The sequence below is a fragment of the Zootoca vivipara genome, chromosome 3 (assembly GCF_965207765.1).
Source record: "Zootoca vivipara chromosome 3, rZooViv2.hap1.1, whole genome shotgun sequence".
In the NCBI taxonomy this organism is placed as follows: Eukaryota; Metazoa; Chordata; class Lepidosauria; order Squamata; family Lacertidae; genus Zootoca; species Zootoca vivipara.
In genome coordinates this window covers 94,778,879-94,806,688 of record NC_142586.1, presented here as the reverse complement: position 1 = coordinate 94,806,688, position 27,810 = coordinate 94,778,879, and the positions used below count along the sequence as shown (strand labels likewise).

General features: G+C 42.6%; 2 protein-coding genes across 4 annotated transcripts in view; one reads left to right on the top strand and one right to left on the bottom strand.

Moving 5' to 3' along the window:
• Positions 1–15,034, bottom strand: part of NSL1 (NSL1 component of MIS12 kinetochore complex) — a 28,184-nt gene extending 13,150 nt beyond the window's left edge. The window contains exons 1-4 of the mRNA XM_035111290.3: positions 14,784–15,034; positions 8,279–8,357; positions 5,463–5,593; positions 2,226–2,280 (exon numbers count right to left, since the gene is read on the bottom strand). Coding sequence (XP_034967181.1) covers positions 2,226–2,280; positions 5,463–5,593; positions 8,279–8,357; positions 14,784–14,966 — 448 coding nt within the window. The 5' untranslated portion in view covers positions 14,967–15,034. The remainder of the gene's footprint in view (positions 1–2,225; positions 2,281–5,462; positions 5,594–8,278; positions 8,358–14,783) is intronic.
• Positions 15,035–15,142: 108 nt separating this feature from the next.
• Positions 15,143–26,191, top strand: TATDN3 (TatD DNase domain containing 3). 3 transcript variants are annotated; one of them, XM_060273017.2, is made up of 10 exons: positions 15,143–15,223; positions 16,265–16,297; positions 16,710–16,783; positions 19,312–19,396; positions 21,398–21,460; positions 22,536–22,645; positions 23,178–23,233; positions 24,536–24,648; positions 25,084–25,161; positions 25,782–26,191. In XM_060273017.2, exons 1-10 carry the CDS (start codon positions 15,173–15,175, stop codon positions 25,917–25,919), a joined length of 801 nt encoding a protein of 266 aa, XP_060129000.2. In that variant the 5' UTR covers positions 15,143–15,172; the 3' UTR covers positions 25,920–26,191. The 3 variants fall into 3 exon arrangements, with proteins under 3 accessions (XP_060129000.2, XP_060128999.2, XP_088522837.1); XM_060273016.2 differs by having other exon boundaries at positions 25,081–25,161; XM_088666711.1 differs by lacking the exon at positions 16,265–16,297 and having other exon boundaries at positions 25,081–25,161.
• The last annotated feature ends 1,619 nt before the right edge of the window (positions 26,192–27,810 follow it).

The window sequence follows — 27,810 nt, the reverse complement described above, 5'->3', positions numbered from 1 at the left end:
ATGAATCCCAAGCCGGAATTAAGATTGCCGGAAGAAATATCAACAACCTCAGATATGCAGATGACACAACCTTGATGGCAGAAAGTGAGGAGGAATTAAAGAACCTTTTAATGAGGGTGAAAGAGGAGAGCGCAAAATATGGTCTGAAGCTCAACATCAAAAAAACCAAGATCATGGCCACTGGTCCCATCTCCTCCTGGCAAATAGAAGGGGAAGAAATGGAGGCAGTGAGAGATTTTACTTTCTTGGGTTCCATGATCAGTGCAGATGGTGACAGCAGTCACGAAATTAAAAGACGCCTGCTTCTTGGGAGGAAAGCAATGACAAACCTAGAGAACATCTTAAAAAAGCAGAGACATCACCTTGCCAACAAAGGTCCATATAGTTAAAGCTATGGTTTTCCCGTAGTGATGTATGGAAGTGAGAGCTGGACCTTATAGATGGTTGATTGCCGAAGAATGGATGCTTTTGAATTATGGTGCTGGAGGAGACTCTTGAGAGTCCCATGGACTGCAAGAATATCAAACCTATCCATTCTGAAGGAAATCAGCCTTGATTGCTCACTTAAAGGGCAGATCCTGAAGCCGAGCCTCCAATACTTTGGCCACCTCATGAGAAGAGAAGACTCCCTGGAAAAGACCCTGATGTTGGGAAAGATGGTGGGCACAAGGAGAAGATGACAGAGGACAAGATGGTTGGACAGTGTTCTCGAAGCTACCAACATGAGTTTGACCAAACTGCGGGAGGCAGTGGAAGACAGGAGTGCCTGGCGTGCTATGGTCCATGGGGTCACGAAGAGTCGGACACGACTAAACGACTAAACAACAAAACAACAATTACACAGCCTCTAAGGAGCTTAGCACAGTAAAAACCACAAAGAGATGGTTTCCCAAACATTTAAATCAGGGATGGCCAACTCCCAAGAGACTGCGATCTACTCATAGAGTTAAAAACTGACAGGGGGTAAATTGTTAAGCTTTTTTAGGGAGGAAGAAGGTCCATATTTGGGGGTTCAGGTCAAAGTTGAACTTTTTTAAGGGGAGCCAAAATTGTTGAGCTTTTTTTGGGCAAGCCAGTGATCTACCAGTGATCTACCACAGACATCTAGTGATCTACCGGTAGATCACGATCTACCTGTTAGACATGCCTGATTTAAATAAATTAAAATATTTAAACAAATCCACTACTGCCCACAGAGAATAAACAAAAGGCTTTAGTGACTTAACATATTTATTATGGCATTAGCTTCATGGACTAGAGTCCAAGTCAGGTATACCAGCTAAACTGGCAGGTGCACACACATACAGGCAAAGAGAAAAACAAAAAACCCTACAGCTGTGTGTATACAGGTGAAACTTGGAAAATTAGAATATCGTTGAAAAGTGCATTTATTTCAGTAATACAACTTAAAAGGTGAAACCAATATATGAGATAGATGCATGACATGCAAAGCAAGTCATTTATTTGTTGTAATTGTAATTATTTGTCGTTAGGCAGGTCAATTATAAATGGAATGTAATTACAGTAATGAAGTGTAATAGTGATGTTTATTTTTGTTTATTTTTGTATTACTGTAACTATTTGTTTTATTACTGTGGAATTTCCAAAAGAAATCATTTGTAAAAATTAAAATTAAAATAAAAAATACGGTAGTAAGTTGCATTACTGAAATAAATACACTTTTCAATGATATTCTAATTTTCCGAGTTTTACCTTTACAAGCCTGCCAGTTTAAGATAACACTTCATGCTTCCAAGAAAAAGAAAAACACAAACACAATGCAAAGAATTGGAAGTTTTCTTTATTTAGAAATTTGATAAATGAATTCATATGACTGTAAATTGTGGTTTTGTACGCCGTGTCTATTTTTTCCTTCTCTCTCTCTCTCTCTCTCTCTCTCTTTTCTCCTTTTTGTTCTAACCTTTTATTTCTTTCTTGATCTTATGTATGTATATATATGTGTGTATTTTAACCAAATAAAGACGATACAAAAAAATGATGTGGACTCTAGTCCATGAAGCTTATGCCATAATCAATGTGCTATTTGCCCTGTTTTTTCAGCAACAGATTAACATGGCTATCTGGAAAAGAGTGAACAGAGCAGTATGTGTTTTAAATTGTAACTGTTGAGAATATGAAAAAGTGAAGCATTTTATTTTTATTTTTGCAATGGTGACATTTTCAGGCTAGCATTAAACTATAATTTCATCATTTCAAACAATTACCTTGAGAAGGTTCTGCTTTTATCTCTTGATGATTCGCAAGAGGTCGACAGCAGCCCTGTATGAACAAATATATTATTTAAAACCTCCATCGCTAAGTATTTGGTTTGCTTTGACTTTTATTAAGCTTACAACAGGACATCATTCGTAACTGAGAGTGCCTGATTTTTTTGTATGGAGAATGGAGAATTGAATTCATTCTGATAGGCATGCAGTAGGATTATCCAGTAGCATCCAGCATATTTGTTCCAGTACAGTGGAACCTCGGTTTATGAATTTTCGGTTTACGAACACCGCGGACCCATCTGGAATGGATTAATTCACTTTCCATTACTTTCAATGGGAAAGTTCGCTTCAGTTTATGAATGCTTCAGTTTATGAACAGACTTCTGGAACCAATTACACCCATGCTTCGGGTTAAGTACGCTTCAGGTTGAGTACTCCGCGGACCCGTCTGGAACGGATTAATCCACTTTCCATTACTTTCAATGGGAAAGTTCGCTTCAGTTTATGAACGCTTCAGTTTAAGTACTCCGTGGACCGTCTGGAACAGATTAATCCACTTTCCGTTACTTTCAATGGGAAAGTTCGCTTCAGTTTATGAACGCTTCAGTTTATGAACAGACTTCCGGAACCAATTGTGTTCATAAACCGAGGTACCACTGTACAAAGAACTACCAAAAGCAAATTCCATTTTCCTCATTTATCTAGGCCAGTGTTTCTCAACCTTTTTTGGGCCACGGCACACTTGTTCCGTGAAAAAAATCACGAGGCACACCACCATTAAAAAGGTTAAAAAAATTAACTCTGTGCCGCCCTATATTATAATTATGACTGTAAGAAACACTTGCCAAATATTGCTTTCCGGCGGGTTAGTGTTGTGTATTGGCGGCCGCCAGGCTTGTTTGCACTGAGCTTTGGGAAAGAGGAGGAGAAATATTGCTTTCCGGCGGGTCAGGGGTGCTATTGGTGGCCGCCAGGCACGTGACAATGCAAATCGCCCTTCTCGTCGCCACACGTCGCGGCACACCAGCCAGCGTCTCGCGGCACACTAGTGTGCCGCGGAACAGTGGTTGAGAAACGCTGATCTAGGCTGCCTAAATACTGCAGTGATAATACACTTGACATTTTAATCTAAACTATCAAACAATTGTTACAGGTAGGTAGCCGTGTTGGTCTGACGTAGTCAAAACAAAAAATAAATAAAAAATTCATTCCAGTAGCACCTTAGAGACCAACTAAGTTTGTCATAGGTATGAGCTTTCATGTGCATGCACACTTCTTCAGATACACTGAAACAGAAGTCACCAGACCCTTATGTAAGAATCCAATGTCCTACTGGTAGGAGAACACTTCAACCTCCCAGGACATTCTATACAAGATCTCAAAGTAACTGTCTTATTACAGAAAAAAATCAGAAACAGACTGGAAAGAGAAGTTGCTGAATTGCAACTCATTACCAGGCTTAAAACCATGGAGAGACCTGGTCTGAATAAGGACATTGGATTCTTATCTCATTATACATGATAAAGCTTTCTTTAGCCATTTCACCCATTGCTTTTTCCTGCAAGACCAATTGCAGTCGATAACAGTCGTTAACAGTCGTCAACAGGTTTACCACTCCTATCAGCCAATCACCCATTCCCACCACCCTTCTGAGTAATACCCCTCCCCACCTTCTGACTATACATAAGGGTCTGGTGACTTCTGTTTCAGTGTATCTGAAGAAGTGTGCATGCACACGAAAGCTCATACCTTTGACAAACTTAGTTGGTCTCTAAGGTGCTACTGGAAGGAATTATCTATTTATTTTTTGTATCAAACAATTGCATTTTCAAATTCTAATGCAATTTAGAATGACCAAACACTGCCCTCTGCTGCTAGGCTTCGGAAGTGACACAAAAAACTAAGTGAATGTAAGAGCAGCCTGCTAAAACAGGCCAACAGCATCCTCTTCTCACAGTGGCCAATCAGATGCCCATGGGAAGCCCATAAGCAGGACCTGAGATCACGATCACTTTCCCCACTTGTGTTTCTTGGCAAGTGGTATTCATTCGGAGGCATTCTGCCTCCAACAGTGGAAGGTGCCACCCCCTTCTCTCTTAAAATAAAAATCAGAGAACCAGTGCAGACATCTTTTCTGTCCCACAGATCACTTCTTGATCACCAAGATTTGACGACACAGTTGTGCACTATCTCATACACACTGTTTGTGCTCACAGTATAGCAGTATGATTAGAGCCTGGTGTAAGAGGCACACAGAATCTGAGCTTACAACATGTGCTGATTAAATTATATATATATATATATACACACACACAGAGTGCTATGGTCCATGGGGTCACGAAGAGTCGGACACGACTAAACAACAACAACAACATATACAGAGTGGAAACCGGGAAAGCGATGCTCAACTTTTCTTTACTGAAAAGTAGCTTGCACACAGCTGGCATCTGAGAGGTTAAAATAGTTGCAGCAGGGAAACCGTAAGGAACAGAAGACACAGTGCAACGAGGATCTATCTATTCATTATTAGGTACATCTGGTAAACTTAAATTTGATGGTATTTCAATAGATACATTCTTGAGAGCAACATTTAGCCAAACATGCTCACCAGTGGAAAAACTGCAGGATGAGTGCAAGGAGCAGAATCAGATACTGTGAGAGTTTATAACTCACCAATACCTTCAATTTAAGGATTCAACTCAGCACTCAATGGCAAAATTGGAACTAATGTTTATACACTTTGCACTTTTAAAAATTAGACTCAGGATAGAAGGACTGATGTGCCCCAAGAAGATGCAGAGAAAGAGAAATTAATTGCAACCATATCCTGGACATGCTAAACCAAATCTTTGGCCTTATGTGTACCAAAAGAAGTGTCACTTCACACTTGATATCAGTAGAGCATTAGTTTTCAAGAAGCATTTAACATATTCTGGTGGTACAAAAATACTTGCATTTTTGTTTTAAAGGTATTATTCTAAAATACATTTGTAGGGCAAGTGTGTACAGCACAAACTTCATAAATCCTCACAGCAATTGTTGGCACGATCTCCCTAACTGGAGTACATTGAAATTAAGGGAGAGGAATTCAAGTAGTCTAAAAGCTAGAATTTACGTTTTCTTTCTAACATTCAAAAGTATCTGCTGGCCTGCTCATAAGCAACAGATGAACAACATTCTTCTTTGGAAATGCATAAAGCTTTTTCAAGTGAACTAAGAATTAAGGACACTCACCAATAACTCTTGCTTTCTTTTAAGTGCTTGGACCACATGCACTTGAATTTCTCTGGGATACTGATTGCGTTTGGAAGCCACCTTCACTATTACCTCATCAAGCTGATCTTCAAGGAGTTTGATATCCGTATCTAATTCACAAGATAGATATGAATATACAGTATGTAAAATTATTCGGACAATCTATGTGAAAGTCTTGCTTGCAATATCTCAACAAAACATGTTTCATCCAAGCCCAGTGGTCCTAAAAATCCCAAGGAGCTTTGAGAAATGCATGGCTAAGGTATCACCCCACCCCATTCCCTGAGAAACACAATGTTATCTTCAGTTACCAGGTAAGAACTAACAGTTGAAAGATGTATTATATTCGACTCCATCTTGATCAGGGATGCAGGTCGAACAGTCCAACTACTTGCTCAATGCAGGAGGCATCCCTGACAGTTGGCTCTTTAGGCTCAGCTCAGATACTTCCAGAGTAGGATAGTCCAGGCACATCCAACAGGTAGATCGTGATCTACCGGTAGATCACTGGACAACTGTGGTAGATCACTGGCTCCCCCCAAAGAAGCTCAACAACTTTGGCCTCCTTATAAAAGCTCAACATTTTAGCCCTGCACCCCCCAAAAACGGTGCTCTCCTCCCTAAAAAAGCTCAACAACTTTGACCTGAACCCCCCCCCCAAAGGAGGTAGATCACTGCTGGATTTTAACTCTGTGAGTAGATCGCAGCCTCTTGGGTAGGGCAGTCTCGAGCAGGTTGGGCGCCCTGGCGCTGAGGGCCGGAGATCGCTCGGGCGCCCCCACCCTCGCAGCGCGCAGCATGGCTTCCGCGCGGCTTTGCCTGCCTACCAGCCCGGCGCCACCGGGACTCTACCTAGAGCCAGCCCTGCTCTTGGGGGTTGGCAATCCCTGGGATAGTCCATCACCTCTCAAGGTGGCCTGTCCCATTGCTGAACAGCTTTTGCACACTGTTAAACTACTCTGAGAAAGGTTCTACTAACATGCAGCAGAAATCTGCTTCCCTAAAATTTCCACCCATTGGTTCTAGTCCTGTGCTTTGGAGCAAAGATGCAATTCTGCTCCATCTAAAGAACATCAAAAGATCCTGCTGGATCAGGTCCATTTAGTCCAGCATACTATTCTCACAATGGCTCACCAGATGCCTGTGGTAAGCACACAAGCTGGACCTGAACACAAGGGCACCCTCCCCTCCTGCTGCTTTCAGCAACTGGTATTCAGAAGCATTACTATCTCCAACTGTGGAAGTAGAGCATTGCCTTCTGCATGACAACTCGTCAAATGTTTGAAAGACTGCTGTCATGCATGTCTCCTCTGCACCCCTTCATCTTCTCCTCTTCAGGCTAAACATAATGAATCATTTCAACTGCTCCTCATAAGGATTTGGTTTCCAGAGCCTTCACCATCTTGGTTGCCCTCCACTGAGAACACTCCAAATTGTCAATGCCCTCCTTGAAACTGTGGCACCCAGAACTAGGAACAGTACTCTAGGTTTGATCTGATCAGCACAGTATAAAGCGGAGAAGGACCAGAGAAGATGGATACGCCAAGTTGTTGAATTGGGCAACTTTAAAGTTGCAGTTCACAACTACCGCAATGTTGTAACTGCTAATTGGGGTGGTGAGGGAACTGGAACAGAAGGCTTTCTACCTCTTCTGACTAGAAAACAACAGCTTCAAAAGGGAGATGCCATCAAAGTAAGTTGCATTAAAAACAACAACACACCTAGTGACAGCAAAGTTTTTAGCTATGGTTATTTCTTGTTTTCCCAACAGGTGGTAGCAGGTTCATAGCAATGAGTGATTAAATTAAGACAGCAAAACATTTAGCCATACTTCCATTCTAAAAACTAGGCATCTAATTTAGAAGATTTACTCAAAAATTAAAATTATTTGCAAAGTGACTGCCTACAGAAATGGCTAACAGACCAGCTTCTAGGTAAGGAAGATGCATAAAGCACAAAGAGCATTTATTATTATATAAGTTAGAATCTACTTCCTCTAGTTCACAAACCTGTGGCATAAATAGCTTGTTCGTCTTTTAGATGCCACAAGACTTTTTGTTGATTTTGCTGCAAAAAGACTAACTTGGCTATCCCTCTTAAATAGAGGCACTGCTACTGCCAAGGATGTATTTTGAGCATCCTCTGCTGGACAAACATGGTAACACCAAAAAAAGAAAATCCTGGGAAAAGGAAGTTTCAGGGGCTTTTTTAGTCCTACAAATAGTCCAAATATAGTAATAACAAAACCTGACAATATTTTTTAAAAACCCAAACTACTTCTTCTTCTTCTTCTTCTTCTTCTTCTTCTTCTTCTTCTTCTTCTTCTTCTTCTTCTTCTTCTTCTTCTTCTTCTTCTTCTTCTTCTTTCTTGTTGTTGTTGTTGTTGTTAACATTGCATTGTACAATTGGTAATAAAAGGAATATCAAAAGATTCAGCAATTGCACACACAAAAATTAACGCAACTTCCCTGCAGATGTTCATACTGCTTCAGGTACACTTAAAAACTATAAAAAGTTGTTTTTGAAGTGCGTCAGCTTACACATACCCTTTCGCCTCACCTAAAAATATGGTTCTCAACCAATGTTAGAAACTCAGATATTTAAGCTAGGTGCCAGCACCTTAAACCTGGGTTGCGGTTGCCACAACCAAACGTCTATTCGCCAGAGGGCTGGTACATTAAAAGGCACCTGTATATGCCCTCTGTCCATACATTTGTTGGGGTTCATAGGCAGAAGACTAAAACATAAGTAAGTTAGCACAGAAATAAGAAAAATATTTTCAAAAGTTCACATACCATTTTGAGGATCATCTGATGACTCCTGCCATGGGAGTCCGTTAACAGTAATATTCTCTTGTACAGCTGTTTTGAAGTTCTGTAGAAAAATGTAAACATCAGAACTCTTAAAAATGCTAATTCATCTACTGTACTGATGCAATATAACACTCAATAAACTACCTTATTCTGTCACCTTTTTTCCTACTTCTGTGTAGCATAAAGTAGCCAGCTATGGAGAAAAGCTGGCTCACATCACTCTGGAGACAGAGGCTGTGATGGACAGGCCTTGGGTCTACCTCCTGGTGACCCAACAACTAGTGGGAGATGGCTAGTAGTTCAGCCACTCAGGAGAGTGTGGAATAGATGTGGAATAGGGACAGGGACCTGGGTTTCAGGTTAGGGACTTTCTGTTTCAGTGGGCAGAAGGAGTCTCTGGCTATTTGAGTGGACTTAGATTTTATCTCCCCTTCATGGATCAATGCCTTGTTGTGGCGAAGGGGCTTGAATAACCCAGAGAAGCTATGAGCTATGCCATGCAGGGCCACCCAAGATGGACAGGTCATAGTGGAGAGTTTTGACTAAACGTGATCCACCTGGAGAAGGAACTGGCAAGCCACTCCAGTATCCCTGCCAAGAAAACTCCATGGACAAAGACAACAGGCATATAAAAGTTATGACGCTGGAAGATGAGCCCCTCAGGTCGGAAGGCGTCCAACATGCTACTGAGGAAGAGTGGAGGACAAGTACAAGTAGATTCAGAGCTGATGAAGTGGCTGGGCCAAAGCCGAAAGGACGCTCAGTTGCGGATATGCCTGGAAGCGAAAGGAAAGTCCGATGCTGTAAAGAAAAATATTGCATAGGAACCTGGAATGTAAGAACCATGGATGGAGGTAAGCTGGATGTGGTCAAAAATGAGATGACAATAATAAATATTGACATCCTGGGCATCAGTGAACTAAAATGGAAGGGAATGGGCGAATTCAGTTCGGGTGACTATCATATCTACTACTGTGGGCAAGAATCCTGTAGAAGAAATGGAGTGGCCCTCATAGTCAACAAAAGAGTGGCAAAAGCTGTAATGGGATGCAATCTCAAAAATGACAGAATGATCTCGATACGAATCCAAGGGAGACCTTTTAACATCACAGTAATCCAAGTTTATGCACCAACTACTGGTGCTGAAGAAAGTGAAATTGACCAATTCTATGAAGACCTACAACACCTTCTAGAAATGACACCAAAGAAGGATGTTCTTCTCATTACAGGGGATTGGAATGCTAAAGTAGGGAATCAACAGATAAAAGGAACAACTGGCAAGTTTGGCCTTGGAGTTCAAAATGAAGCAGGGCAAAGGCTAATAGAGTTCTGTCAAGAGAACAAGCTGGTCATCACAAACACTCTCTTCCAACAACACAAGAGACGACTCTACACGTGGATATCACCAAATGGGCAGCATCGAAATCAGATTGATTATATTCTCTGCAGCCAAAGATGGAGAAGCTCTATACAATCAGCAAAAACAAGACCTGGAGCTGACTGTAACTCAGATCATCAGCTTCTTATAGCAAAATTCCAGCTTAAACTGAAGAAAGTAGGAAAAACCACTGGGCCAGTAAGATACAATCTGAATCAAATCCCTTATGAATACACAGTGGAAGTGAGGAACAGGTTTAAGGATTTAGATTTGGTGGACAGAGTGCCTGAAGAACTATGGATGGAGGCTCGTAACATTATACAGGAGGCAGCAACGAAAACCATCCCAAGGAAAAGGAAATGCAAGAAAGCAAAATGGCTGTCCAACGAGGCCTTACAAATAGCGGAGGAGAGGAGGCAAGCAAAATGCAAGGGAGATAGGGAAAGATACAGGAAACTGAATGCAGATTTCCAAAAAACAGCAAGGAGAAACAAGAGGGTCTTCTTAAATGAGCAATGCAAAGAAATAGAGGAAAACAACAGAATGGGGAAAACCAGAGATCTGTTCAAGAAAATTGGAGATATGAAAGGAACATTTCGTACAAAGATTACCATAATCAAGGACAAAAGTGGTAAGGACCTAACAGAAGCAGAAGACATCAAGAAGAGGTGGCAAGAATACACAGAGGAATTATACCAGAAAGATATGGAGGTCTCGTACACCCCAGGTAGTGTGGTTGCTGACCTTGAGCCAGACATCTTGGAGAGTGAAGTCAAATGGGCCTTAGAAAGCACTGCTAATAACAAGGCCAGTGGAAATGATGATATTCCAGCTGAACTATTTAAAATTTTAAAAGATGATGCTGTTAAGGTGCTACACCCAATATGCCAGCAAGTTTGGAAAACTCAGCAATGGCCAGAGGATTGGAGAAGATTAGTCTACATTCCAATTCCAAAGAAGGGCAGTGCCAAAGAATGCTCCAATTACCGCACAATTGCGCTCATTTCACACGCTAGCAAGGTTATGCTTAAAATTCTACAAGGCAGGCTTAGGCAGTATGTGGACCGAGAACTCCCAGAAGTGCAAGCTGGATTTCGAAGGGGCAGAGGAACCAGAGACCAAATAGCAAACATGCGCTGGATTATGGAGAAAGCTAGAGAGTTCCAGAAAAACATCTACTTCTGCTTCATTGACTATGCAAAAGCCTTTGACTGTGTCGACCACAGCAAACTATGGCAAGTTCTTAAAGAAATGGGAGTGCCTGATCACCTCATCTGTCTCCTGAGAAATCTCTATGTGGGACAAGAAGCTACAGTTAGAACTGGATATGGAACAACTGATTGGTTCAAAATTGGGAAAGGAGTACGACAAGGTTGTATATTGTCTCCCTGCTTATTTAACTTATATGCAGAATTCATCATGCGAAAGGCTGGACTAGATGAATCCCAAACCGGAATTAAGATTGCCGGAAGAAATATCAACAACCTCAGATATGCAGATGACACAACCTTGATGGCAGAAAGTGAGGAGGAATTAAAGAACCTTTTAATGAGGGTGAAAGAGGAGAGCGGAAAATATGGTCTGAAGCTCAACATCAAAAAAACCAAGATCATGGCCACTGGTCCCATCACCTCCTGGCAAATAGAAGGGGAAGAAATGGAGGCAGTGAGAGATTTTACTTTCTTGGGCTCCTTGATCACTGCAGATGGTGACAGCAGTCACGAAATTAAAAGACGCCTGCTTCTTGGGAGAAAAGCAATGACAAACCTAGACAGCATCTTAAAAAGCAGAGACATCACCTTGCCGACAAAGGTCCGTATAGTTAAAGCTATGGTTTTCCCAGTAGTGATGTATGGAAGTGAGAGCTGGACCATAAAGAAGGCTGATCGCCGAAGAATTGATGCTTTTGAATTATGGTGCTGGAGGAGACTCTTGAGAGTCCCATGGACTGCAAGAAGATCAAACCTCTCCATTCTGAAGGAAATCCGCCCTGAGTGCTCCCTGGAAGGACAGATCATGAAGCTGAGGCTCCAATACTTTGGCCACCTCATGAGAAGAGAAGAATCCTTGGAAAAGACCTTGATGTTGGGAAAGACTGAGGGCACAAGGAGAAGGGGACGACAGAGGACAAGATGGTTGGACAGTGTTCTCGAAGCTACGGACATGAGTTTGACCAAACTGCGGGAGGCAGTGGAAGACAGGAGTGCCTGGCGTGCTATGGTCCATGGGGTCACGAAGAGTCGGACACGACTAAACGACTAAACAACAACAACAAGATTTTATCTGGCAGTGGAAACAGACAGATATTATCTGTGGGCACACAAAGACCCACCTGAGGGGAAGGTTGGGACTACAGTGGTACCTCGGGTTGCTGACCCAATCCGTTCCGGGGTGCCGTTCGCACCCCGAAAAGTCTGCAACCTGAGCAGCGATAGAGTGCATGCGCGAAAGTACGCTTCTGCGCATGCGTGAAGCGCACAGACTGCTTTTGCGCATGCATGAAGCGCGCAGACTGCTTCTGCAGACGCGGCGGAACCCAGAAGTAAACACTTCTGGGTCTGCCGCATTCGTATCCTGAAAGAACGCAACCCACAGCGGATGCAACCCGAGGTATGAGTGTATAGGAAAAGCAGGAAGTGTTTTGTGGACAGAAAGAATTTCTCTGCCCAGTTACAGGATGAAAGTGTTAAGATAGTTATTAACCATCTCTGTTAAGAGTGTCTATTGGAAACAAAGTATTGTGCCTTGCAAAAGTACCCACTAAGCTATAATCTCTTTATGTGTAAACAAATAAAGTTCCTGTTTTGTTTTAAAAGTTCCTCATTCTTTCTTAGTTCTTCTGGGCAAGGACTGAGTGGTCACAGAGTCCCCTTCACAAGCATGCTTCCACAAACCGATAATACAAAACCTCTGCTATGGGACTACAGAGAGGGATTGAACCAACAAACACACATAAATAGTAGCCATGTTTCCCAGCACCCATCCTAAGCGAGGATGTCTGTCACAGAGCATCCCTGAACAACAGGCCAATGGTGCCATAGGAAAAGGCCTTAATAAATGGGTAAGAAGGGCTCTGGATGAGCAGGGAATATATTTCACATCCTTTTTATGACCAATTCATGCAGACTCAGAAGAATGACCCAAAACATGTTGGAGCCAAAAAATGCAAACAGTGCCTTTACATGGGTTAAGGGGAAAAAAATTAGGGGAAACAGCGGAGAGAAGTGGAGACAGAAGTAAACACAGAAAAAATATGTGACTATTTCAGCTGAAGTAACATTTGGATTGTTGCATCCAAACTTGGGAAACTGTTATTTGTTTAAAGCTGAAGCTAGATGATTGGGGGGGGGGGTAAAAAACACCTCATTTTAATCTTCACAAAACATTCTGTGAAAAGCAAAAGGCAGTATTTCTCTCTCTCTCTGTGTGTGTGAGAGAGAGAGATATGTGTGTGTATGTTTGATGTGTCAAAGTGTGTATGTGTGAGACTGTGTGTGCTATATGTGTGGTCTATACAGTATATGGGGAGGGGGACCATTCCACTGCTTTTTCAAATTAAACCATAGTTTATTTTAAACTGAGGTATAAAGGTACATGCAAATCATGCTACTGTTACTTCACCAGCCTGAGACTCAGCACATATACCATGCCTAGGCAATTTTTAACCATCAGGCCAAATGCTTCCCCTCCCCGCAAAAAAAGCTTGATAAGTTTGTGCTTTTCCTGCCTTTCTCAGGTTACAAAAACAAGGATGCCAAGGCAGGAATGGTCCTCATCTCCATGCAAAGGTAATGTTCAGCTCTATTTTTAAGGCACAAGGTAGTCTCCATCATTTATGGTTTAAAAGTCTATTTTAACCCCCCCTTTTTTTAGACTATAACATACTTCAGTTCACTTTGATGAGAAAGAATACAACCCTGTAATATGGCGATAATACTGGCCTAGTCAATACATCTGCTGCAAGAATCACAAAGGCTGCACTCCTAAAGTAGCCTACTAAGCCACAATTGAACTTCCAAATAAACATGTATACTTTCACTGTAATACGCTGTATGTGAACAATTTTAAACATTTAGAAAAAGCAATTTTTAAAAAGAATCATACAATAGCCATCTATATTATCACTATTTTCACCAGATCCTGGAACCATGAAAATTTCATGAAACTTCAACCACTGAATTATAACTTTCATTTTCAGAATTAATGTTATATATTGGGTTAACCTTAAAAGGCCACCTTCACCCACATGAGCCTTCTAGCGCCTTATGATCAGCATCAAAGGTCCTGGTCTCTAACCTGTTTGCCCTGGAAATCTATTTGACAAGTACCAAGGACAGCACCTCAGTCCCTTGCCAGAGTCAAGATGAGTCCTCTATACTTTTACACCTGGCATCCATTCATCTATGAGATGAGAAACAATAAATCAAGACAACCTGCTCAGATCAGGGCTTTTTTTCCAGCCAGAACTCACTGGAACTCAGTTCCAGTACCTCTCAGGTGGGCACCATTGCCATTCTAGGAGAATGAGTGAGTTCATGGTGAGTTCTTCTTTTTCTAGAAAAACAGCACTGCCTCAGACCAAAGGAAACACCTGGAGAGACTTATAGGATTGGAGCCTTTCATATGCATCTAAGTCATGGTTCTAATTTTAAGCTGCCGCTACGCTTCCCCTGTTCCCACCCCCAAAAATGACAAGGCTAGCTGCTGTTGTGGTTTACTGCATTTAAAATTATATTTAAGGAAACGGCTGGTGCTGTGATGTTTGTATTGCAACGATCTGTTTCTCTTTTATCTTAAAGCCGCCTTGACCCCCAGAGTCAGGTCAAAAAGGGAGAATAAACAAACAAACAAACAAACAAACAAACAAACTTTATTACAGTATATATAGAAAAGTAATAGTTTTTTTAAAAAAGAAAGAAATTATTGCACCAAACATCTTAGCACCACAGAACAAGGCTCCACAAGCAATTCAGTGACACGCAATGGAGATAAATTATTCTGGATCTGGTACGCCTTAGAAACTGGGTAACCTGCGCCGCTCGAAACCCAGAAAGCTACGGTTGTTGGGGAGGGGGGCGTGTGGGCCTCTCCCTTCCCGGCCGCCCTTACCCAGATCGCTTCCCCCACGGCCTGCTCCAAGCTCTCTGCCTCCACCGGCTGGCCCTCCCCGAGCTTCCGCACGAAAGGCTCGCAGTAGTCCAGGACCTCGGCCGTCTGGAGCCGCGAGCAGCACCGCACCCGGCAGTCCCGAGGGGAAGCAGCAGCCGGCGGCCGCGGCGGCGCCTCCTCCATCTCGGCCTGTCTTTTTCCCGCTCTCTCGGAGAAACCGTTCGTTGATTTTTTTATCTCACTCCGTCACCCGGAAGCAGTGCTAAGCCGCCGAGCCGTATTGAAAGGCGGGTTGACTGCGCGCGCGAGAGAGAGGGAGCTTCGGCAAAATAGGTCCGGTTGGAAAGCGAGGCCCCCTCGGCGTTCGGTTCCGCGCGCGCGTCGTCGGGATGGGAGCGGTGGACTGCCATTGCCACCTCGCCGCGCCCGAGTTCCGAGGGGTGAGTGGGCGGCGCGGCGCGGTTTGCACCCTGCGGTTGCCGCCGCTTATAATTCCTGCTCCCTCTCATCTCCATAAGAGTTTCCCTGCATTAGATCGAGGACCCATCTGGTCCAGTGCCCCGTTTCCTATGAGGCTTCCTCAAACTCGGCCCTCCAAATGTTTTTGAGACTACAATTCCCATCATCCCCGACCACTGGTCCTGCTAGCTAGGGATCATGGGAGTTGTAGGCGAAAAACATCTGGAGGGCCAAGTTTGAGGAAGCCTGCCCTAGATGATGATAATTTTATTATTTATACCCTGCCCCTCTGGCTTGGTTTCCCCAGCTACTTGGCGCGGCTTCCAGCAGAATATAAAAACATAATAAAACGTCAAACGTTAAAAACTTCCCTATACACGTGCATAAAGTCACATGCTATCTACTACTAGCTTCCTTCAGTATGAATTAATGTCTGACATTAATAAACCATATTTCTTTTCCAGATTGAAAGCAGTATTTGTTTACCTAGTAAAACTACAATTAACATGCCTCCTCCCCGGGGAGTATGTGCAGGCGAAATAGCTCAGTTGGTAGAGCATGAGACACTTCATTTCAGGGTCATGGTTTCGAGATGAAAAGCCCCCTCCATCCGCAGTTATTCATCCCAGCAAGAGCTCACAGTGGGGGACATCTGAATTCACTTTGGTCCCCATGTGAAAGGGGATAGAAGTCTCCAGTGCTGATCAATAAAAATGTAAACAGCTCATCTATGGGCCCGTATAACATAAAACCAGGGGGGGAAAATTCATTTTACTTTCACAAAATGCATGTGCATTTGTTTGCCTTTATCTGTACCTGAATTCAAAAGGAAAAACACTTTTATGAGTAGTCGTAGTAGTAATAGCTTTCCTTCTGTTTGAAAGAAGGGGCAGCGGTGGTTTAAATAAGTAGCGTTTGACAGCTTCCTTCTTTTAGGTGCAAAGAGTTTGCCATTTCTCCTGCTTTCTCCCCTTCCTTACAAATTATTCTGGTAGCATAATTATATTTTTATTATCTTCTAGGATATTGAAAGTGTATTGGAAGAAGCAAAAAAGGTTTGTAGTTATATCTATATATATTTTTCTGCAGTTGTTAAAGTTTTATAGGCAGTAGATCTATAGATTTTGATAGTTCAAGGGCTTAGTTTGTATACTAAGGTAAATTAACTTAAGGAAGTTCATTGAAGGAAAGTTGTCTGTCCCCACCTCTCTTCTGCGGTCCTCTGCACCCCCTGAAACCCTCTTTGAATGATCAGGACAGGACCCCTCCTGAACAATAGGGGATGAGTTGCTGGGGAAAGAAGATTCTACCAAAATCGAGCCAAGCCATTTTAGGGTAAACTAAGAAACAGGAATCACATTTATTTGGAAGGAAGATATGGCAAAATCAGTAATTTCAAACAGATCAGATTGTAAGACTTCTCATTGTTCTTGTCAACTCTAGCTAACATTTTTCATGTTGTTTCAGTGTAACGTTTTGGCTCTGGTGGTAGTTGCTGAATACACAGAAGATTTTGAAAAAATTATTCAGCTTTCAGAAAGGTAATGAAGTTTCTAGTTCTTCAGCCTGTTTCACAAGGTAGAAAATAGTTACAGGCTAGAATCCAAAAAGATGAATAACTTGTTCAGCACATCCAGATACTTTGGATTTTGCGTCTCATATGACAATTCTGTCATGCTGCATGATAACTGGTTTTTGTTTAAGTCAAAATTACATTGTGAGATGATAATAATTTTATTATTTTATTATTTGTACCCCACCCATCTGACTGGGTTTCTCCAGCCACTCTGAGCAGCTTCCAACAGATATAAAAACATAGTAAAACATCAACCATTAAAAACTTCCCTAAACAGGGCTGCCTTCAGATGTCTTCTAAAAGTCAGATAGTTGTTTATTTCCTTGACATCTGATGGGAGGGCATTCCACAGGGTGGGTGCCACTACTAAGAAGGCCGCCTGCCTGGTTCCCTGCAACTTCACTTCTCACAGTGAAAGAACCGCCTGAAGGCCCTCAGAGCTGGACCTCGGTGTCTAGGCGGAATGATGGAGCTTGTGTTTAGCGACCATGTGGTGTTCAAAGAAAATAAATAAAATAAATCTCACTGGACTTTGGAATGTTCCAAGCAAAAGGAACACTTCTCGAGCCTTCCCATAGTATTTTATAAATTTCAGCAATTTGATGTAGTTGATTCTGTGATACTTGAAATATTCTTTTTTTTAAAATGGAGGCTAACATATTGAGGTTGAATCCTGACAAGACAGAAGTACTGTTTTTGGAGGACAGGGGGCAGGCAAGTGTGGGGGACTCCCTGGTCCTGAATGGGGTAACTGCGCCCCTGAAGGACCAGGTGCACAGCCTGGGACTGGGAGTCATTTTGGACTCACAGCTGCCCATGGAGGCACAGGTTAATTCTGTGTCCAGGGCGGCTGCCTACCAGCTCCATCTGGTACGCAGGCTGAGACCCTACCTACCCGCAGACTGTCTCGCCAGAGTGGTGCATGCTCTGGTTATCTCCCGCTTGGACTACTGCAATGCACTCTACGTGGGGCTACCTTTGAAGGTGACCCGGAAACTGCAATTAATCCAGAATGTGGCAGCTAGACTAGTGACTGGGAGTGGCCACCAGGACCACATAACACCGGTCCTGAGTGATCTACACTGGCTCCAAGTACGTTTCCGAGCACAATTCAAAGTGTTGGTACTGACCTTTAAAGCCCTAAACGGCCTCGGTCCTGTATACCTGAAGGAGCGTCTCCACCCCCACCATTCAGCGCGGACACTGAGATCCAGTACTGAGGGCCTTCTGGCGGTTCCCTCATTGCGAGAAGTGAGGTTACAGGGAACCAGACAGAGGGCCTTCTCGGTAGTGGCACCTGCCCTGTGGAACGCCTTCCCAGCAGATGTCAAGGCAATAAGCAACTATTTTACTTTTAAAAGACAACTGAAGGTGGCCCTATTTAGGGAAGTTTTTAATGTTTGATGCTGTATTGTTTTTAATATTCGGTTGGAAGCCGCCCAGAGTGGCTGGGGAAACCCAGCCAGATGGGCGGGGTATAAATAATAAATTATTATTATTATTATTATTATTATTATTATTATTATTATTAAAAGATTCATAGTGATCTAATGGAGAATCAGTGCAGTATATTTATTTATTTACAAATTTATAAGCTGCACTCTCATAAAAAAGAACAAGGCAGAACACAGTATAGGAAAACAAAATAAACAAAGATATATCTAAAAACATCATTCAAACATTATTAGAAGCATTAATGCATACTGATCAAATTAAAAAGAAAATTTATGTTGCAAAAGCCTGTGTAATCAACAAGGTCTTTTCAAGAGACATCTGAATGAATGCAGGGATCCAGGGACTGCCTTGCTAAAGGCTCAGCCCTAACGATGGCCAATCGAACCTCAGGGTTGTAGGGAACCACCAGAATTCACTGCCCTGTCAGAGGCTCTCAGTGATCAAGGTGGAGCGCAAGGAATCAGATGGTCTTTAAGATACTTTGGGTCCAAGCTGAATTAACATAACTATCTTGAACCTGGCCCAGTAGCAAGCTGGCAACCAGTGCAGGGTGTCATGTTGCAATCTGTTGCTGTGAATAGTCTTACTACTGCATTCTGCCCTAGCTGATGTTTCTGGACCATATAGAAGGGTAAGCCCTACTTAAAACAAATTACAGTAATCATAGCAGGTGGAATATTGAACTTGGACCTGGGAGAGAATGTTGAACCTTGATGAGATCAGTAATCCCACGAGACTCGCTGAATGCTCTTGACTCTGAGCTTGTCACTATCTCATAAAATAAACATGTTCCGGTCTTGTTTTATGTGAAAAATGTTATGGTAAATAAAACAATGGTGCTTTAAGAGACATTCACGCTCAGAGTGCAAAATTTGAAAATGCTATTGTTCATAAGCAATCAAAATAGGAGCAATAAAATCTTAGTTGTTGTGTTGATTAGAATAGCAAAAGCTGTTACCTTTTCAGTCCTCTTTCTTTTTTATTTAACCATAATACATGTCTGCCCTTTCCCATTACTTAACATATGTTTGTATCCAGGTACCCAGGATTTGTCTTTCCATGTCTGGGCATCCATCCAGTTCAAAGTAGTCCAACGGGAAATGATCGCAGTGTTACGTTAAAGGTGAAATGGCAACCAGTTACAATTGCGGCAGTTAACAATTTCTGTACTGTTTATCAGTTTGCCAGGTAAACTTATCAGCTCCTATTGCATGTGGTCTTGCAGCAATAGAGTGGTCACTATTATCCCCATTTCACAGATGGGAGAACCAATTCCAAGGAGTAGTGACTTGCTGAGAACTGCACAGTGGGTCCATGACACAGTGGTCCATGGAACACTGGATCATGTTGCCTTCCAAGCAAAACATTGTTTAGCCCTAACCCATAATGTAATGATCTCCCAAAGTAACATTTATTTTTGTATACTGAGCCCCTACTTCCCTCTCCCAGAGCAAACTAGAGGTATCCCCAAAGGAGTATCAGAAAGAAAATAAAAATAGGTGCTAGGCAAAATAACTTCCCATCCTTTTTTAGGAGTCTAAGCAAGATCTGCAACTTAGCTGTCATCAAAGGTTGTTGTTGTTGTAACCAGCTTACTTCAGTAAAATAAAAAAATTCCTTCAGTAGCACCTTAAAGACCAACTAAGTTTTTATTTTGGTATGAGCTTTCGTGTGCATGCACACTTCTTCAGATACCTATCTGATGAAGTGTGCATGCACACGAAAGCTCATACCAAAATAAAAACTTAGTTGGTCTTTAAGGTGCTACTGAAGGAATTTTTTTATTTTACTTCGACCCAGACCAACACGGCTACCTACCTGTAACCAGCTTACTTCAGAGCAGGGATGTGTTTTCAGGAGGTGATTTTCAACAGTACCTTGGAGAGCAAACAGCATCTGGTGGGATGGGGGGCAAGGTAAGACATGCTTTTCAAAAGTCTGGCTAGAGGTGATGGAGTGTAGTTCAGCAACATCTGGAGAGGGAGCACAGGTTCCCTATAATAATTTTCATAGGGGAAACTAATCTAGGGTATGGTCCAGATAGGACGCATGCTCCAGGTGGGGGCCTGTAGCCGTGTCTTCAAAATAAAAGTAACCAATCTGAAGCACACTAGTGTGATTAACGGTGCACATAGCCTGCCTCTTAATCATGGATGGGGAATCTGTAGTCTCTCAGGTCTAGTTAGGCTCCAGCTCCCCACAGCCTCAGCCAGCATAGTCCGTGGCCAAGGGTGATGAGCATTATAGTGCAGCAACATCTGGGGGTGGGTGCAAGGTACAGGTTCCCTGTCCCTGCTCTTAAGTAAACTTACAGTATGTTTAGCTTGGAATGCTCGGCTAAAAATCCAATTATCCCTCACCATTGGCTATTTGGGCTGTGAGTCCAACGACAACCAGAGGGTGCCACGTTGACTACTCCTGCCATAACCCACTGCCTTTATGTGCCACAACCCAGATTATGGGGTTTGCCAGGCTGATGTCGCAGACCTAACTTAAACAGGACAAGGAGAAGGCACTGCGTACAGCAAAATGGCATTGCTTTAGCTCAGGCATCTCCAAACTGCAGCCCTCCAGATGTTTTGGCCTACAACTCCCATGATCCCTAGCTAACAGGACCAGTGGTCGGGGAAGATGGGAATTGTAGTCCAAAACATCTGGAGGGCCGCAGTTTGGGGATGCCTGCTTTAGCTATACAGAATTGCAAATTAGAAAAGAACAAAACTATGATCCAAGGAAGGTGTGTCAAAACATATGTGGTGTCTTACTTAAATACTGCGGGCCCCCAGCTTGCGTGGGGTTACGTTCCAGGGATCACGCCTACCATAAATCCCAAATCACATATAGTCAAAAATCCATTGGGTTCAATGGCGGATGGGATTGCCAAAGTCATTTTCCCCAAAACCCTGCCCCCTTTAAAACAATTATTTAATTGCCACACACGTAAAGCTGAATGTGAACAAGTTAAATGTACACTAGTTGCAGGCTTACTGTATGAGGAAAAGTGGGTTGTAAAATAGGAACAGGGGAGAGAAACAGTGGTGGGAGGTGAAGCAGACATCTGAGACTATCGTAATTGTTTGAGGCCTAAGTGTTCATCTCACACTTACACAAGATCTTTGTGCAGGATCTGGATGATGCATTGCCACTCATAGAACTCTATAAGGACCGGTTGTTGGCCATCGGAGAAGTAAGTAGAATCTGTATAGCCTTTGGTGTTTGGCTGCCAAAAGCACCGGGCAGCACAACCCTAAATGTTTTTACTTGCAGGTCCCTAGGATTACAGCTGCACAGCACAATCCTCTGCATCTTTACCCAAAAGTAAGTCCCCCTATGCACAGTAAGGCTTACTCTCAAGTAAGTGTGCATAAGACTTCAACCTTAGGCTACACCCCTATGCACATGTGAACTGGGAGTAAATCCAATTGAACTCAGTGGGACTTGTCTTTCTAATTAGGCACTTAGAGCAGTGTTTCTCAACCAGTGTGCCTCCAGATGTTTTGGGACTACAACTCCCATCATCCCTAGCTAGCAAGACCAGTGGTCAGGAATGATGGGAGTTGTAGTCCCAAAACATCTGGAGGCACACTGGTTGAGAAACACTCACTTAGAGGATTGCGTTGACAGTTCACAGAACAATGTGAAATGCTTGTTGTGTAGATATTTGCATGACGAAAAACCCCATGTGTAATTTGCTGAGTATAGAACATTCTGGGAAGCTGTAATTGGCTATAGTGTTCCAGAAAGTGCGCACACACTGAAATAATGTATATCTGTGACCATCCTATATAATAATATATGTTTCATATAAGGATATAAAGTGGGATATAAATACTGTATTGAAAATAAATATTTTAACAAATGTTAGACATCTTGTTTCTTATACCACCCATATATGCAGTTGTCACGTGTGATGATCTGCATGTGAGTGGCACAGTTTTTCATACAAGGGAAATATTTTTGATGTAGGAATTATGTCGTGTCAGAAGTAGCCCTTTAAACTTTAAGCAAGTTCTTGGCTTTTTCACAACAGTCAACATACTGGACTGTTGATTAAATGCTTGATTAAGGACCTTGGGTGTTTCACAAAAATAGCAGGTCTTCAATAATACATTTCTTGTTAAGTGTAAACTGCTATAGGAGACTTTGGGATCGAGTTTGCTTTTATTATTGCTCCTAGCTGAGTGCATTTTGTGCTGATAGACACAGTAAGCCAACAATTTCTAGCAGTGTTTTTGAATTCCCCCCTCCCATTTTTCCTACAGGTTGGTCTGGATTTCACTCCCAGATTTGCAAGCACTGATGAGCAGAAGGAAGGGCAAAGACAAGTCCTGATCAAGCAGATTCAGCTGGCAAAACAGCTCAATTTGCCTTTGTAGGTCTTGTGTATGTTGCAAGAAAGAGAATTAATTTTATTTTTGTGAATGAAAACGGCATTTGTCCTGATTGGAATTCAGTTGCTAATTAAACCAGAACATTGTCTAAAATGCGCTGCTCTAATTAAAATTCTTACTGCAATTTATTGTATTATCTATTCCTCGTATTAATGGAGGAAGTGTTTTTGCTGTATTTTCAGGGTTACAGGCTGTGTTGCTGTATAATCTTTGCATAGTTCTTTTGAGATGTTTCCAGGCACTCTGCAATAACTCTTCCTACCTATTTTGCTTTAAGCAGCAATTCAGTAGACCATCAAAGTGCAATTTATTTGTTTACATAATTTTAATAGCCCTGTTCTGAAGGCTTGGGTTAGATAAAAACAGAGTTAAAATATGTAACTTGATTCAAGCTTAAACACATAAGAAATGCTAAAACTCCACCCAGGGAAGTGGTTTATCCGGCCATGAAAACCCAGCCCAGTTTTGCTAACATCTCCTGCTGATATCTTTTGTTCTTCTTGTTTATCCTAGAAATGTCCATTCCCGCTCAGCTGGAAGGCCAACCATTAACCTCTTAAAGGAACAAGGTATAATGTTTTGTTTTATTTACATTCATTCAGTTTGTTTAGTTTTCTTGCCAAAATATACAGGGCCTATTCACTGTGGGGGACAATCAGTCTCTCCCCCCCCCCCCTTGGATGTTAGACCAGAAACAAGAAGCAGACCTGAAATAGGATCATAGAATTGTAGAGTTGGAAGTCCATGCAGGACTATGCAGATGTCTTCTACAGGGATCGAACCACGTTATCAGCACCATGCTCTAACCAACTGAGCTATCCAGGCTCAGCCAATCTTACACATCTGTTTTAGCATGAGATCCAGAGCCTTCTCAATTAGAGGCACAAGCGTAGGTTTTTTAAGGCCCTGGGCACTGTACTTTAGAAGGCAGTTATCTTTATATCAGGCATCCCCAAACTTCTGCCCTTCAGATGTTTTGGACTACAATTCCCATCTTCCCCGACCACTGGTCCTGTTATCTAGGGATCATGGGAGTTGTAGGCCAAAACATCTGGAGGGCAGAAGTTTGGGGGTGCCTGCTTTAGATGATGGTATTATTATTATTATTATTTATTATTATTATTATTATTATAAATACTATTATTTGACTTACTAGTTGCTTACTCCAAAAAGGTCTGTAAGCAATTGGCAAAGGCTTAAGAGACGAAGAGATAGGATAAAACCAGGGGAAAATGCAATAAAGCCACCACAGTGACCCATAAAGCAACCCAGCAAAGAGCAGAAATGTCGTCAGCGGAAAACATTTCATCAATAAGCAGCAGGTCATGGTCGGTCAAATGCCTTAGAGAGGAGATACGGTACATTTTTACCATAGGCTGAAAGGGTGTTAATGGTGTTGCCAGGCAGACCTCGAAAGCATTCCACAAGCTGGGAGCCACCACTAAAAGTGCCCTCTCTCTTATCACCACCCTCTGAAGGGGCACCTAGAGGAGGGCCTCAGATGAAGATTGAAGGGTTTGGGTAGGTTTATGTTGGGTGCAATACCCTGAAAGATATCAGAGTCCTAGGCCGTACAGGGCTTTGCAGATCAACACCTGTTATCTGAAAATGTACTGGCAGCCAGCTGCATTTTGGGGTTTGGGTCAGAGTCATGCCAGCCAAGTCAGGAGATCGCACAGCCCAATATGAAATATAACATTAATATATTGTAAAGGGATATAAACCCGTTCGTAGAGCCGCATTCCACGAGTGCGCCTCTAGCTTTTTCTAGAGCCCTGTGGATCTTTGGATCACATTCACTGCCTGGTCTCCGCTTTGATGTTTCTACAGGAAGCAAAAGTTCTTTTCCTGATTTCTGTAGTTCTCCTTAGGTGCTGAAAGGGTGCTGCTCCATGCGTTTGATGGCAAGCCGTCAGTGGCAATGGAAGGGGTGACGGCTGGGTATTTTTTCTCCATTCCTCCATCTATTATAAGGAGTGAGCAGGTGAGATTCAAGAAGTCCTGGCTTCTGGCTATAAGGTTCTTTTCCCCCCATATCTCAGATCTGGTGCATGGAGCCAAAAGGATTCCCCACCTCTGCTTTAGCTGATTGAATTCTTTAATCAGTAGGAGATGAGGACACTCTTATTTTTGGAAGCTATTTTGGTTCTCCTGCCACTGAAATAAGGAATGGAAAAGAAGACTTTAACAACTGCTTTCAAATATTGGCAATATACAATTTAATAAACAAAAATTTTCACTGTCCTCAGAAAAAGCATTTGTATTCAAGATTTGGCAGTATTAATATTTAATTATTTGGGTAAAGGAGGCTCGACTAAACACTTATTTAATCTGTGGACAGTTCAAGTTTTTAAATGTTTTTATTTTGGCTGCTTGGAGAATTATGATGCTAATTGCTTTCCTTATTTTGTTCAAGAAGCAGAAACTTGTGAAACAGTTGCCCCTAGAAAACATTTGCTTAGAAACTGACTCTCCTGCGCTCGGCCCTGAGAAACAGGTAAAGTATCATGGGATTGTAGAATTGTAGAGTTGGAAGGGACCCTGAGGGTCATCTAGATCAGCCCCCTACAACGCAGGAATCTCAGCTAAGCACCCATGACAGATGGCTATCCAACTTCTGCAGCACAGTTTATGAGCACGATCCTGTTGGGGAAGAAGTGGCTTGAGATGCTGAGTGATGGTGTGGCAAAACAACTTCAGTTGTGAGGAGGAGATCTTAAGAGGTCTTGACAGTGTTGGGAAAGAGCTAAGTAGAGTAAATGGAGGCTTGAGTGCAATAGGCCGACCTACTGGGCCTCAACCTCTGTAAGGGGCTCAGTCCTGAATATCATAAAAAGGTCAGTTTCAAAGGTGGATAAAAAGAATGGTGCCGTTAATAAGAGCCAGAGCACAACAAGGTAGCCCAGTCAGTAGAGCATGGGACTCTTAATATCAGGGTCAAGGGTGCAAGCCCCACATAGGGCAAAAGATTCCTGCATTTCAGGGGGTTGGACTAGATGCCCCTTGTGATCCCTTCCATCTCTATGGTTCTATGATTCTATGAAGATTTGAACCAAAAGAGAAACCGAGTTGGCCTTAGGTGTCGCTGGAGATCAACACCACTTATTTGTATTTCAGGTGAGAAATGAACCAAAGAACGTCTTCATTGCTGCAGAATACATTGCTAAAATAAAAGGGATTTCAGTGGAAGAAGTTATAGGCATAACAACTCAGAATGCACAGAAACTGTTTCCCAGACTGAAGAACTTTCTCTGAACATAACTAATGTTCTGCTGCGCATTAAATATTTGTGTGACCTGGCTTCAATATATTCATAACTTCACAATTTTTAAGAAGTTATGATTTTCCTATTGATTGTGTCTGTAAATTGAGCCAAATATACAATGATGTTATGTACAAACTCTCCTTTATTTGACACTGGCACTTTCCTAATAAAATGACTATAACCATTGTGTGTTTTATAAAAATGTAACATCTTTCAATTCATTTTCTTTGTGCTTAAAAAGCAATAAAATAATAAAAAATAATTTATCTTGTTTTTTTATTTTTTAAAAATAGTCAGGCATTTCTCTTATTTGTATTTCTCCATGGAGTTCTCTGTGTCTTAGTTTTGGCTGCATAAAAGGGGGGTGTTGATGCCCTATTTACCTCACAGGAATATGTGAAGAACAAATTAGTAGTAGACTGTAGCACAGGAGGGAGAAACGTTATGCTTGGGAGTGGAACGTGGCCCTCGAGGCATCTCTCTCTGGCCCTTCAGACACCCTACAGGCTACTCCCCCTCACTGGCCCTGTTTTGCGTCTTCCTTTTGTGCATTTGCCTGGCTGGAATGTGTCCTTGAGCTCTCATAATGCTTTTTCCTCGTCTTTTTAATGGTGGTGACTCTTACACACATCCTTCCACAGTGCTACCCTCCTAAAAAATGTGGGAGCTTTGCAGGTATCCAGTTGGAACCCCAAAATGATGATCATAGGAAGCTGCTTTAATACCCAGTCAGACTAGGTAAAAGGTAAAGGACGGTTATGTCCAGTCAAAGATATTGTCTACTCTGACTGGCAAGGTGACCTTTTCTAGGTCTACACGCTGTTCTCCCAGGAGGCTGTCCTGATCCTTGGAGAAGACAGAAATTGGACACCAGCCCCTCTGCATGCAACACATGTGCTCTGCCACTGAGCAATGGACTGTCACCCGATGTGACTGCTAGATTATCCCTATCTTTGGTCCAACCCAGGAACGGGGAGATTGTGGACCTCCCAAGACTGTTGGGAGTCCAGTTCCCATCATCCCTCACCACTGTCCACACTGGTTCAGGGAGTGATAGAAGCTGGGAGTCCTGCAACACCGGCTCCGCATGCCTATTGTGGAAATTGTGTGAGAGCCAAATTTCTGTGATAACTGTCCTCTTGCTTGCAGCGCTTTAAATTAAATAAGATGGGGAAGCAGAGACCGTTTTTCTAGCAACCTGGGGCGAAGCAGGAGTTGTTGCTGGCCAGGCGTGAGGAGAGGAGAAGGATGCCAGATTCATGTTCCTTCCAGCAAACTCCCTGACCTCCATTTACCTCAGCAGCTGCTGTGGGATCAAAGGGGTAAGGAAGCCAACTCCTTCCTGCTTCCCTGCTCTCCTGTGGGGAGGAAGAAAAGGGGGAAGCAGCATGTGTGTTTCTGTGTATGCGCAGGTGCGCGCGCGCACACACACACACACACAGAGAGAGAGATTGGGGAGTAATTTGCTTCAGTCTGAAGCTGTACTTAATAAATTGGAGTCCTTGGAGAGTTGGGGAAATCAAATGAAAAGATTCCAAGAGCTCTGACCAGGTGGTGTTGTTTAGTCGTTTAGTCGTGTCCGACTCTTCGTGACCCCATGGACCATAGCACGCCAGGCACTCCTGTCTTCCACTGCCTCCCGCAGTTTGGTCAAACTCATGTTCGTAGCTTCGAGAACACTGTCCAACCATCTCGTCCTCTGTCGTCCCCTTCTCCTAGTGCCCTCAATCTTTCCCAACATCAGGGTCTTTTCCAAGGATTCTTCTCTTCTCATGAGGTGGCCAAAGTATTGGAGCCTCAGCTCCAGGATCTGTCCTTCCAGTGAGCACTCAGGGCTGATTTCCTTAAGAATGGATAGGTTTGATCTTATTGCAGTCCATG